Here is a 13,601-nt window from a genome sequence, read left to right as displayed (position 1 = left end):
GAACCAAGCAACCCTGTGTGGAGAGGAGGAACAGTATCTTTTCTCATCACTGGAAATAAGTATTTGTCAGGTGGAGGCTGCCAGCTGTGAGCTATTGAACTTGTTTTCCTGGAAATTCTAAAATGAGTAACAGTGGTACAGAGGAAAAGTCATCCTCCTAGAAAACTGGCACGATAAATCCTTTAGGAGACTTCCCCTCCTTGGTTTGGGACCTGACTTTCTACTTTCCTGCAGAGTTGGCAATGGCAACAGCCAGAGGTGTAATTCTCCCCTCTGCTTGGTTGTTGGGAGGAGGTCAGCTGGCAGTGCTTCAGGAGCAGCTCTCAGCTGTTCATCTCTTTATTCTCCCCCTGTACTCAGCACTGGTGAGGCCACACCTGTGTCCAGTTCTCAGCCCCTCAGTTCAGAAAGGACAGTGAGGTGCTGGAGCAAGTCCAGAGAGGGGCCGCGAAGCTGGTGAAGAGTCTGGAGCACAGATGTGATGAGGAGCAGCTGAGGGAGCTGGTGTTGTTTATCCTGCAGAGAGGGATGTTTAGGGGAATGGTCACTCCGTACAACTACCAGGAAATAGGGCATAGCCAGGTGGGGGTCAGCCTCTTCTCCCAGCAACAGGCCAGGAGCCATAGCCTTAAGCTGGACCAGGGGCAGTTCATTGGGCATTAAGAAGAATTTCACCGAAAGGGTGATTAGACGGTGGTGGCGTCACCGTCCCTGGAGGTGTTTAAGGAAAGACTGGACGTGGCATTCAGTGCCATGGGCTGGACATGGTGGAGTTAGGTCAGAGCGTGGACTCCATGATCACAGAGAGCTTTTCCAACCTAATCGATTGTGTGATTCCGTGACCGCGTCGTGAGGCCCGATCAAGCTTTGGGCCTTTCGGTACACGTCCCTGCAGCCCGTGCCGAGCGGGGCCATCCCGGCGCCTTCTCGGCGCCTGCCGGGCCGCGCTTCCCGGCCTACAGCCCCCGCCGCGCCGCGCGCCGCCGCCCGCCTCCCGCGCATGCGCCCCGGCAGCGGCGTGTGGGGCCGCCGGGTCGGGGCCGGGCGCCCGCCCTGAGGGGACGGCGGCGGCGGCAGCGGCAGCAGGTGGGTGCCGGGGCAGGTGCGTGCCGGGGCGGGCGGGGACCGCTCTTCGTCCCCCGGGGCTCTCAGCCCCGCACCTCCCTCCGCGCCGGGGGCGCTCTCCAGGAGCGGTTGCGCCACCTGTGCGGCGCCCCCCGCGCACACCTCAGCCCGGCACCCCTTGCCCCGCTGGCCCCTCGGGCGGAGCGGGGGCCGAAGCTGCCGGGGCGGCCCCGCTGCTGCGGCTGTGTGCGGGGCGGGGATGCGCGGCCGCGGCTCCGCTCGCCCGGCTGGGGCGCGGGAGCAGGGAGGGACCCCGGCCCGAGGAAGGCTCCGCGCCCCTGCCGCGCTGACGCAGGGTCTGGCTCCGGGGAGTGACTCACGCTGTGCTTCCCCACCTGCGCTGCCCGGGGCACGTTCTCCCTGCGCCCCGCTCCCCCGGCTGGGCTCCCCCTGCTCCCCGGGACGTGCCTCTCCCCTAACCCGCCTCTTCTCGCGCCCCCCGTGGCTGTGACTCCCGGGGGTCCTGCTCTGCCATACTCATCTGCTCTCCACGCCTGCGCCTTTTCGGAGGTGCCCCGGAGGAGAGACAGTCTGTCTCCTGTCTGGCTGGGGGGAAGGAGCAGTCACGAAACACAGATGGAAATATGGCAGTATGCTCTAGGCAATGGGCACAAATAGACGTGCTGCAGGCCCTGTGATTGTCAGCTGTAATAAATATTAGAAGGAGAGCAGGAGGCAGATGTAATTCTTCGTACCTGCTGATGTAAATCCAAGGAAGCAAAGAGCCACAGTCACGCGGATTTAAATCTCGTTGCAGGCAGTGGCTGTGGGCTCCGGGACGGCTCTTGATGTCTCTTCACAGAACTGGTAAGGGCAGGACAGAAAAAATTTCCTATGTGTGGCTTTGCTTCCTTCCTAATTTTTTGGAGGGATGCTGAATTTAAGCAGATGCTTTCTTTCTAAACAAGTCAGTTTCAGTGTTGGTGTGTGGGGGTTTTATGTGATGTCATAGCTTCCTACTTCATGATGTCTCAGCCCTACTCCTCATGGCTTGCAGTGATTTTTTTTTTTTTTTTTTAAAGAGGGGAAATGGGAATAAAGGAAGAACAGTGTCTTGAGGAAACGGAGGATCCTTTAGTGCAACTAGATGGGAGAGTGAACCTTACTGGAATTAAGATCAGTGGGTTTTTAGTAGTGCAAGACTGGATCTTAAATTCACTCAAGAAGGAACTGCCAGCCTAGCAGGAGTTGGGGCACTGCTGTGATTTTGCTGAGCTGTTATCAGGATACAGTTGCTTGCTGGATAATCTGAATTCTAGATTAGTTTTTTAGCTGCTACAGAGTCTGGAGTGGTGGCCTGGAAAGAAACAGCCACTGGAACAAAATTCAATTTCATTATTTATTTCTGGATCCACACAATGTGTGTCCCTGTGCAGAAACAAAGGCTGAATTCCTACTCTGGAGAATTCATAAAGTAAAAGGGAAGGAAGAGGGTCAGAAGAGGCATGACATGTAATTGAAGAGGTCAGGGTGGGGACTGGTTGTGTCATGTTAATACAGTGTTCATTCTGTATTTAGCAGATTGAAATGACAAATACTGCCTATTTTAATTCCTGTTCATGATAACATTTTGATAATGTGGTTTGATATTCTTAGGGAGATGTCATTCTTAGTGACTCTTCTTCTGAGGAAGGATGAAGGGAATTCCTGAGGGGCAGCAGAGAGGAGGGGCATATTTCTGGAGGAATTGCACTGATCAGGGAATGATAGAATTGAGGTGAGGAAAGTACTGCACGCTTGCTCAGGACTGAAATAATTCTCCGGTTTTAGGAGTCTCTGCTAATGTTGTTTAGGTTTTTCTTCTTTGCTGTGCATTTAACCTGTCACTTTCCCATAAGGTGGGGTCTTCTGCCAATCTCAGTGTTCTAAAGAACCTTGATGATATTAAAAGACAGGTAGTAATCAAAATATTTGGCTTTTAAAAATTAATGTCTCTGCATGGTAACAGTAGAGATTATTGGTTAAGAGGTCTGTGTGAGAGCTGGCAGTCTTAGTCCCATTCTTGGTGAATTGATTGGTGTGTTGCAGAATTGTTTCTCATGTTTGGTATTTAGGATGCTTTGACAAAGGAATTTGTGATACCGTGTTTGAGGCAATAACTGTTTTGGAAATGGCTGGAATTATGCCTCTTCCTGGCTGTTACTTGCAAACTTCTCACATCAGAACACATCAGAAGTACGGAAAACTTTTAAAAAATAAATCCTAAGGAGTACTGTAACTTTATCTGCAGTGGTAAAGTTAAGGTGCTTTATATTTTGGTGAATGTGGTCCTACAGCTTTTCTAGCTAAATCAGCAATGACCCTTGCTGGTGATCTGTATCACACTGGTTATTCTAGATCCTACCCTAATTCAAATGGATAAGATACAGAGAATTTGCAGCTGTCCAGTAGGAGGAGGTAAACAAACAGTTTCATTCTGTGTTGTGGATATGGTGTCCTAAGTGTCCCTTAAGAGATGGAGAAGTTTTGGTACTTCAGGTTTGTGTCCTCAGCCGCATAAAGACTTGTCTAAACTTCTTTCTCTGCCACATTTTATCCCAGGGTCAAGGGTTTTGATACATAAAGCTTACGCAGGCTGAGTATCTGGGAGTGTTGGGGAAAATCCCACTTGTCAGCTGTGTTACTGTTGGCACCCTGTGGGGAAGAGAAGGATGTTGTCTTGCCACATTTGTTTTGTCTTGGAGGAGGTTTCAGATTTAAACTGGAGTGTAACCAGTTACATTGGTAACAGAGCAATTTTGTTCCTGACTTAAGGAAAACGCCCTGGAAGAAATGCAAGCACGCCTGTGTTACCAGATAGGTGAAGAGAAGAGAGTGATGGGAAGAACACAGAAACATTTACAGAACTGGTGGACATTACCATAATAATTGGTATTAGCATGACTACAAGAACTGTTGTTACTGCCCAGTAAGTGCTGTCTGGGAAGTATTTGATGATTCGGAGAATAGAAGGAAAGTCCATAACCTGACAGTTCTTTTTTCTCTGGAGAAGAAATCTTCCTGATCCACAGAATCAGGAAATATCAGAAATTTTGTCTTGTTTTGTTACAAATGTTAACAATCCTTGTATATTTTGCTTTTTTCCTCTTAAGTTATCTGTGCACATAAATTTCTGCAGGAGCAAGATCTAAGTAGTCCAACATGACATGCTAGATAAGAGCTTTGCAAACAGTCTTGAGAGGTGTTTTGAGTGTTACTAATCTCTTCAGAAAGTTGACTCCTGTAAAGACAAAGCCCTGAAGGAAAAGTTTTGAATGCTGTGGGATATACTTTCTTAAAAGCTATTTTCTGAAGCTAAATGAAACAAGACCTGCTTAGAGTCCTGTGAAGTGAATCTGACTTTTTTTTTGCAAATACCAGAGCAAATAGTAACAAAACGGAGCTGCAGGAGAGTGACCTGAAACAAGCCTTTCCTGTGCCTCACCAAGGTGACAGCAAACCATGATAGCAAAACCTCTGCCTTTTCTCTGAGGCCCTATCAAGGAAGAGCCATTGTTCAGGCCCTTGTTCCATTGTCACTGGGAGCAGTAGGATGAGACCAGCTTGAGAATCAAACTTCCACCTGGGTGAGCCTACAGGGCTGGTGATGGAGGCAGCCTTGGGTGGCACTGCTTGTCACCACTGAGGACAGGGGTGTGATGTAAAAGACTCCGTAATACCTGACTTTAAACAACTGTCACTAGTGTCTTTTATCCTTTCTTTGGTTGGTACAGCCCCACATCTCTAACAGGAATATTTTCTTTCAAGTTTCTGTATTCAAATGAAACTGGACAGTTGTGATTGATTGCTTTCCACAGACGTCTCATAGCTTACAGTTTTGCAATGGACCAGAAGGTAAACAACTCTTCTGAAAAATTTTTGGGAAAACAAATTTCTGTAGAGCTCTGTAGAAGTGCCTTGTTCCTGCAGTGTGCTTACTTGGGTGAAAATTCCCATTTATTGTGCAGTACTTGACCCTCATGGAAGATATGTTTAGACACTAATGAGAAACCTTTGGTTTATATTTGCATAGTGGTGTTTAACAGGGAGTTGCCTTTACCCTAAGCCTTGAAGACTGGAGTGACTGCAAGCCTTCCTTTTTTGGCACATGCAGGTTTTCTTGCCTCTGTGTTGAATGCAAGGAGAATTTTGCTGTGCAGTGAGAGTGAACACCATGTGAGTTTTTACCCTGGCCTCTCTTTCTAACTTCATTTGATTCAGGTAGAAAACCCCAAAACAGTTGTTTCTGTACTCAACTGTAACCCTCCTGTGTGACTTGCAAGGAGCATTCTCTATTCCTGTCACATATCTTTCCACCACTCAAATAATGGGAGTACTGGGAAAGGGGAAACTGCTCCTCTTCCTCTGATCCCAAGGGTCTTGGCTAACAAGAGGTTCTCCACAGAGGTGCAGTTCATGCTTAGCCAGCATTCTCTTTGCTTTGGAGCCAGGTCAATAAAAGGCAGTTCAGCTCTGGAAATAAAACAGCTGTTGATGTGAAGAATATCTGCGTTCTCCATAAGCAGGTGTTACGTAGGGGTGTTTCTGAGACAGGGCTGACACATTGAACTGTGGTTGGGAAGCCCATCTGTGATCTGTCTGTCCAATGCATAAGCAGTAGGAAGCAGGATCTGCTTTTTCACATCCTTATTTTCAGAATGGAGATGCAATGGGAACAAAACTGCAAGTTACTTGTTTTGTTCCTTTTGTGTAAACTGATAGTTTACGTAGTTCAGCAGCTTCAGCCCCACCTGCACGCTCTCTGTCATTGCAGCAGGCATTGCTGGACACAGAGCCATGCAAGGAGCAGAGCTGTTACATGAAAGTATCTTTTAGTTACATTTCCAAATAGGGCAGGGATCTACAGGGTGCTTTATGGCAGGAGACGGGAGTTCCAGTTTACTTTTTGCTGCCTCTGTTGCTCTTACAGTGCCCTGAGGCAGCTGGGAGGAAACGCTTTGCCCTGCCACATTCCTGCTGTCAGTGTGTGATCCCAGTTGATGACTGGGCAGCACTGGAGTCCTGGGGTGGTGCCTCTGCAGTCAGGGGTGTAACCTCTCAGCAGCTTGCCTACCTGGCTCTGCAGGCCTCTCCCTCGCTGCTTTCCAGGTCTCTCATCCCTCTTTTGAGACCTGCCCTAAGCTTCTGGTGCATCTCTGGTTCACTTCCAGTACAAGTGGGGTGAGGGCAGTTAAAGTTCCCAGCTCTTCATCCCAGTCATGTTGTAGAGAGGAAGCCTGAAGGCCACCTCAGCACTTCCAGCTGCATTTGTACGTGTTGCTCAACCGCCAAAGCAGTGAAAGCAGTGTGAGGCTGGTCTGATTTGTAAGCCTCAGACAGGAAGTTTGAGATAAGCCAGGTTCGCTAACACCATATTGACTCTTTAACCTGTGTCTGTGTCTGTGTGGCATTCTGCATTTTTTACAAAGCCAGGCTGTCAGGGTGTGAGGGACAGGAGCTCTCTGCATCTTGTCTGCCTCCCTTGGTCAGGTGTGTGGCTGCTCTTTGCACACTTGTGTATTTGTTTGTGAAGCTGGAGTTCTCTTCTGACTCTGTGAGCAAAGCAAATATTGACTCGTGGACTAATGGCATTTGCAGCTCCAGGATATGCCTTTGCCTGACTTGAGGGAGACGCTGATGGGGGAAGGGAAGGAAGGCCAAGGGCATCCTGCTGGGAGTTCCCTTGGACATTTCATTGAGCAAATCAGGATTATAATTTAGAAAAATGTAAGTTTTCTGGTTGTGAGAAGACAAAATTGAACTGCCTGGTTCAGTACAGAGCTTCTGTCTGATTTCTGAGAGAGGGAGATGTTAAATTGGACACAATCTACTTGAGATTTCAGAAGCTGAGCTGGAAGAAGCTTCTAGAACTACACCTATCTGCATAGCCTCCTGATGGGTGCTGTGACTTTCAATCACTTCTTTCTCTTCCAAAACTTTCTTTCTTAATAAAGGAAGAGAATAGAGAACAGTGGAAAGCAGCTGACAATCCAGAGGTGGCAGTGGGATTTACTGCATACACTGTTGCTTTCTGTTCATTAAACATAAAGGAAAAGAGATGCTAGCTTACTGTCAGAAGAGGTGTTGTAACTGTCAGAGGTGCCGTTCTTGTAACAGTGAAAGAAAATTATTCTAGAAAGAATTGTTATGCTTGTTCTGTTCTTTCTGATGATACTCAGTGGAGGTTCCTGCATAGTTACTGGTTGTGAAGTTTTCAGGATACAAAAACATTGCTTGGTAAAATGTTTGTCTTCTGCACAGTCTGCTAGAGGTATGCTGCCTTTTTGGTGGATTTTTTTCAGTCAGTGGGGGAAGAACACTCTTGGGAAGGAGTTTCTGTCCCAAAATAAAGGTCCTACTGAAAGGCTCCAGACAGTGTCATTTTGTGCTTAGCAAATCCAGGCCCTACCACCAGAGGCTTAGGTGGAGATCACCTAAGCAAAAGAGGCCAAGCAGATAAAACACAGGCAGCAGGAGATTGCTGTCTGGTGTTTGCCAGGAGCCAGCTAACTGAAGTCTCTCATAACACCTCTGTGAGGAAGGGCCAGTGTGTCCAGGGGAGGCACACTATTTCCAAGTGGAAATTAATTTGCAGGACTCCTTTGCAAGCATCAATTTCTAAAGGACACCTGCACTAGAAAATAAACTAATTAGACATAGTCCTGCATGGTGTGTGTTTGCAACTCCAACAAAGGTGTTGCAGGTGGAGTTCTTCAAATGGCTGTACCTGATGCTGACTACATGCTTCCATTGTAGCCTTATTTTTCAGGTACATCACATCTGTGTTCCTTCAGGCTGGAAACAATGGTGGTATGATTTGTTTTGGACTCTGAATTCAAAAGGTAAATCTGTGATTAACAGGTACTATTTGCATTTTAGCAAAAAAATTTTTCAAAATATGAAGACTACCTGTTGTGTGACCACAATTGCTTCATATCAGAAACTTAAATTGCCTTTAAACATGGGAGATGCTCCTTAATGAGTGGGTTAAACTGGTTTTAATTTTGTACTACTGAGGGTGTGGGAGTTGTCATTAATATTTGTTGGATCTGATGTATTTTTTCCTTTGTATTTCTTACGGTTGCTTTATTTCAGAAGTGTATACATTGCAAATAACAGCAATTTCACACATGTGGTCTCACAAGCTTTGTGTAGCCCCTTTTGTTACTTGCTATCTCCTGGCTAGGAGAGCTTAGAGAGTTGCTTTAGGTTTATATCCCTCAGTCAAAGGAAAGACCTTACTATGTCAATCCCACGTATCAGATCTCCTCCTCCTGGCTCACACTAGATGGTGTCTGGCTGTGTCAGGGAACCTTCTTCCCAGTTCCTGTGATGCTGGAAGGGCTGGCCTCAGCACCTTCTCTTGGAGACATCTGGCTCTGAGGGCAGTGTCCAGGGCAGTGTCTCCATGTGCCACAGCAGGAGAATTCCCTTGGTGTGATTCCTGCTGCTGACCCTGCCCTTCTGCACAGCCATGTCAGCAGCAAGGTGAGCCTCACGCTCTCTCTGGCCTCTGTCCCAGATGGGTGCAGGAAGGTTTCTATGGGAACCAGGGGCAGGAAAAACCTGCCCACCAAGTTCAGTGCTCTAAAGTCAGGGATAGGAGAGCAGGCAGGGGAGTGATCCCCAGCAAGGCAGGGGCCAGGGGGTGATGACGTGGACAAGGGAGGGTGTTCCATCTGCTCAAGGAGAGACTCACTGAGCACTCTCCTGCCCTGTTTTCAAGCACTGTGGTTAATTCCCTTATCGTGGTGTTTTTTCTCAGACACGTGCCTGACACCCTGGCCTGGCTCCTCCACAGCAGGTTGTGTCAGCAGTGGTTGTACATGCAATGAAGGTTAACAGTGGCTGAGGGGAATCTCTGCTCACAAGCTCAAGGCACTGAGGGTGGATTCAGAGCGCAGGCAATGACGAGCATGGCAGACATACCACGTGGTGACTGCATTCCTAATAAAAGCCATTGGAAACAGGGTTAACTGGGCTGGGAGAAAGCAGGGGAGGAGGACACCTTGCAGGCTCAGGAACAGCCATGGTTGCAAGGCAGTGAACAAAGCATCAAAATACATTCACAGCAATGTTGAAAGGGAACTAAGTAATGTCAGCCAATTTTCCTGCTTGGAGTGCATGCTCTGTGTGTTCCCATGTCATATGAGCATGCAGATACTCATTTTGTCATTGTTGCTGTCTTCAACTACTAAGAGAGGAGTTGGTGCTAAGGCAACAAATGGGACTGGAGTGTAGGGAAGAACACACAAACATTTACAGAACTCGTGGACATGCAACTGACCATCCTGTGGACAACACTACTTCTCAGAAACAAAAGCTGAATTTTATTTTTTTTGTTTGTTTGTGATTCTTTTTGCTGTGTTAGTGTCAGAATGGATCAGGGTGTTTGTTCATCCTTGCTGGCCTTTCTCAGGCAGAGAGCTGTTTAGATCCATGAGGAGGAAACCTTATCATTTGTGTTCCCAGACACAGATGTTTTTTATGCTTTTGCAGTGGTGTGCAGTTGCTTATCTTGGAGTCCTGTAGCAAGTCACTTCCTGGCTGCAGGTGCTCACTGGAAAGTTCACTGAGATGCAAAGGCAATATAACCTTGTACTAATCAGAACTGTGAAACACCTTGGATAGGGCCTGTGGGATGAATCCCTGGGTTCCTCCTTTTAGCAGCTTACAGTCATAAGTAGCTTTAATGAAAAGGGAAGCTGGAAAAGCCATCCTAGGTGTGCAAATGTTAGTTTCTCCCAGGTTCTTTCCCAAGGAAATTTGAGTGACTGATCTATCCCAGCACTGGCTTTATCTGCTTGGTAGAGGTGGCTCTTGCTGTCTCCCACACACAAAATGTAAGGTTGATCTTAAAGTCCAGACTCTCTCTGATTATTGAAGTATTCCATTGTTTTCCTGGAAATCCCCATTAAAATATGCTGTTAACTAGTGTCAGGAAAGCGAGGAGGGGAGCTCTATTGCCTGATTTAGTTCAGAGGAGCCTGGTTCATGACTCATTGCAGAGGTACTTAATAGTGTCTTGTCCACATCCACATGCTTCAGGGACTTTTATTCTGCAGCCCTACACACTTTACTCCTGTGCTTTGTGGTGCTACTCCTGAACTCTCTTTTGGACTTAGAGCATCTAATGATTACCCCTTCAACCCTTTTCACCACTCCTGTCCCTTCTCCATGGTCACTGTCTTCAGAAAATGATGATGTGTGGGGTATTTTCTTAGTTTACATCATTAAATAGAGGACTCACAACATGCAATGGAAAAGGTGTTAACTTTTAACTTGTTTTGACATTCTTTCAACCAATAATGCTGTTATTTCCACAAAAAAAAAAATGGCAGATGACAGTGTGCTCTTTCTAGCTGGTCAGTAGGTATGAAACCAAAAGGAAATTCCAGTCTCTGGAATTTATTTCTTGTATACTAAGGAATTTAATTTTGACATGAGGAAGTTGCATGTGAGGGGTCTGTCAGTGCCCCACCATGTTCTTAGATGTTAATTGAATTCTCTCATCACCTTTATTTTCTTTTCATAACAGGAGTGTAACATCTCACCTCTGTGGACAATATTTCTGGACCTGCTGACACCTCTGCCACTCAGCCTCGCCTAGTGCAATGTCAGGTGAGCACACAGAAATTGACACAGTATCTTCTCATTTCCTTGCTTGCTCTGTCTTCAGCTGAAGCTTCATAACAAAGGTTTCTGGTTCCAAGAGACATTCTTCACATGAACATACTTTCTGGTCAGATTGAGAGAGAGGAAACTTTGTGACCCAGGAGCATTTTCACTCAGGGTGAACTCAGTTCCTTCTTTTACAATGTAGAAGCTTTTTCAGACATTGAACAGAGAGGAAGAAGAAGTTGAAATGTGTTCTGCCTTCCCCATTTTTCCTTAAGATTTGATTCTGTTCTCCCCCCAACATTTCCCCCAAAGTGAGTGGCTCACAATGACTGTGAGAGATTTCTGCTGTACAATGGTAGCTCTAGAACAGGCAGAATGCTGAAGAATAACTGGAGTTCAGTTGTGGACTTCTGAGATAGAAGCTTTGCTAAAACCAGGTGGTGTTCTTAGAGAAGCCAACTTTCCCACCGTGTACTTTTTTCTAGACCTTCCTTCCTGGTCAAGCTGTTTATTTCAGGGACATAACCCTTGGGGAGACTATGCTTCAAGGCCAAGTAGACCTTTGTCTTGCTGATAAAACAATAGAAGACTTTCTATTGTTTATCTGCTTCAATTGCAAGACTTGATGTCTGCTTGTATTCCAAGGGAAGCTGTTCACTGGGACTCTCCCTGAGACTGGAAGGGTACTTGTCTTGAACACAAAATACCGAGGTTATAGGCATACTTTCATTGCTGCATCTCTCTATACATGATCTGACAATATCCCAGCCCGTTGAGAAAAAAAAGGGAGCTGTTGAACATCTTTCTGAGGGCTCTGATTTTTCATTCTGGTGCCTGAGTGACAGTTTCAGGGAACTCTGGAGTTCTGCTGGTGCTGGTCCATAGGAGGAATTTACTTCTGCAAAATATTTATTTGGTGGTAATACCCCTGGCTTGTTGCTGATCACATAGCTTTTCCAAGCAGGTGAGTGATCATATGATGCCATGGATGCTATTTCTCTTCCTTAAGAATTTCTTTCTTAGAGATAACTTCTTATCTCTAAGAGGCCCTTTTGCCTCTTTTGCTCAATAGAAAAGAACAAAACCATCTGAAATTACTGGCTTCCCTGGTGAAGTGGGAGCTGTCTCAATGCTTAGAGTAGCAGTAGCAACAAACTGATGAGTGAGTCCTTCCCATGCAGGAGCAGTCTGTATGGAGTGTGTATCTTCCAAGGGTGTTCTTCCCGATTTTCACTGCTATGTATTGATCTCTTTCTGTTTAGGCCATCACACTCCCTCTGCTGGGGGTCCCTTCTCAGCACTCACACCCAGCATTTGGCCTCAGGAGATCCTGGCAAAATACGCACAGGTACAGTGTGGGACAGGGTGAGGATGGTCTCTGGTTCTGCAAAAGTAGAGGGAACCTGGTGTTTTCTGGTAGTCTCTGAAAGCCACAGGGAAAAGGAGAGGAAGGTGCACTTTTCCTCCAGTGCTTTGGTTATGGACTTCACATGTTTTGTGGTTGCATACTGGCTTTTGCAAGAGGATCTTGCAGAAGACAAAGAAACTTCTGTGAATTATTTCCCTGCTGTTTTGCAACTATTGCTCCACTGTAAGAATGTTGACACCCTCAGGGAGCCTCTGTCATCATCAAGCTACTCTGGATGGCTTGTGCATGGCAGGAAATGCTTGTCACCAGGTGGGTAGAGCAGGAAGGAAGGAAGCAGCTATGGAATTTTGTAATTTAGCCACAGTGTTTGCTGAAAGCAGAATAAAGCTTTTTGTTGAAGGTATGTGGGCAGTGCTTCTTGCTTCTTAGATGCTGCCTGGTTGCAGTGTTTGCAAGAGTCCCCCACAGGAGGTGCAGGTGGGCTTGCAGGAAAGGGGAGAGAGCAGTAGGTATTTACACCTAAAAAAATCCTGAAGGTAATCTCCAGTGTGTATCCCCCAGTACACCCCAATGCCAACCGTGAGCGCAGATGAAGAAGGTTGAGATTTGGGTCATGGATCTTAACTTTCTTTGGCCTGTAATTTGGACTTGCATCACAGGTGCAAATCCCAGTTTTGCCTGCTGCCTTTCAAAGGAAATTTGAGAGCAACAGGCAGAAGATGGAGTGGTGCAGGGAGCTGAGTTTGCAGTCTGTGTGCAGAGGTAACAGGAAGGACAGCTGTGTATTAGTGATGCAGGCAGTAGAGGCCACTTTGGCTGGTGCATGTATATTTCTCAGTCCATGAGGAGGGCTGTGCTCCTCAGTTCTGATCTTGATAAGATGCTGAGCTTAAGTCCTGCTGAGAAAATCTGCATATAGTTTCTATGGAAAAGTCAAAATGGGAATGGCAGGCAACGTCTCCTCAGCTGGGAATTGTGGTGGGAAGCTTTAAAAATTAAAGGGCAAGGGGTCTAGTTGCTCAAAGGGCACAGAGTGGCCGGTGGTGGGATGAGGCAATATCTATGTGTCTCTGTTTGGTTATCAGTGATCAACTGCTGAAAATGTCTGTTTTCCTTCCTCACATCTCCCAGAAAGAAGAATCCGTCGAGCAGCCGGAGTTCCGCTATGACGAATTCGGTTTCCGAGTTGACAAGGAAGGTAAAACCAGTCCCGTCCCTCCCACTTCCATTGTGTTCAGCCCTTCCTATGCTTTCAAGTGTGGCAGGATTTTGCAACCATTCTGTGCTAAGTCTTGTCTACCCACCTGTTTCTGTATTCTGCCATTTGTAATCAATTAGATTAGATGTCCTGGCCTTATGGAAGTCCAGAGCATAGACTGTGCAGCAGTCATTTCCATCCCCTTATGCTGTGCCATGGGGAAGAGGGAGAAGATTTCCATTACCAGATGCATGCTGGAGAAGAGCAACTTTCCCATTTCACAGTGGGATCTCCATTGTGTTCAGTAGC

At 46.7% G+C, this 13,601-nt stretch overlaps 1 protein-coding gene across 3 annotated transcripts in view; it reads left to right on the top strand.

Moving 5' to 3' along the window:
- The first annotated feature begins 1,011 nt into the window (after nt 1–1,011).
- Nucleotides 1,012–13,601, top strand: part of SGSM3 (small G protein signaling modulator 3) — a 30,031-nt gene continuing 17,441 nt past the window's right edge. The window contains exons 1-5 of one of the 3 annotated variants that reach the window (XM_084206888.1): nt 1,012–1,086; nt 1,883–1,932; nt 10,643–10,725; nt 11,988–12,073; nt 13,226–13,292. In XM_084206888.1, coding sequence (XP_084063014.1) covers nt 10,719–10,725; nt 11,988–12,073; nt 13,226–13,292 — 160 coding nt within the window. In that variant the 5' untranslated portion in view covers nt 1,012–1,086; nt 1,883–1,932; nt 10,643–10,718. Of the gene's footprint in view, nt 1,087–1,882; nt 1,933–7,920; nt 7,947–10,642; nt 10,726–11,987; nt 12,074–13,225; nt 13,293–13,601 lie in introns of those variants that run through there. The other 2 variants (XM_084206890.1, XM_084206889.1) reach the window with 2 other exon arrangements.

The sequence above is a fragment of the Fringilla coelebs genome (assembly GCF_963513975.1).
Source record: "Fringilla coelebs genome assembly, chromosome: 5".
Lineage (NCBI taxonomy): Eukaryota > Metazoa > Chordata > Aves > Passeriformes > Fringillidae > Fringilla > Fringilla coelebs.
The sequence above is the reverse complement of the archived record's forward strand: the minus strand, read 5'-3'. Positions and strand labels throughout refer to the sequence as shown.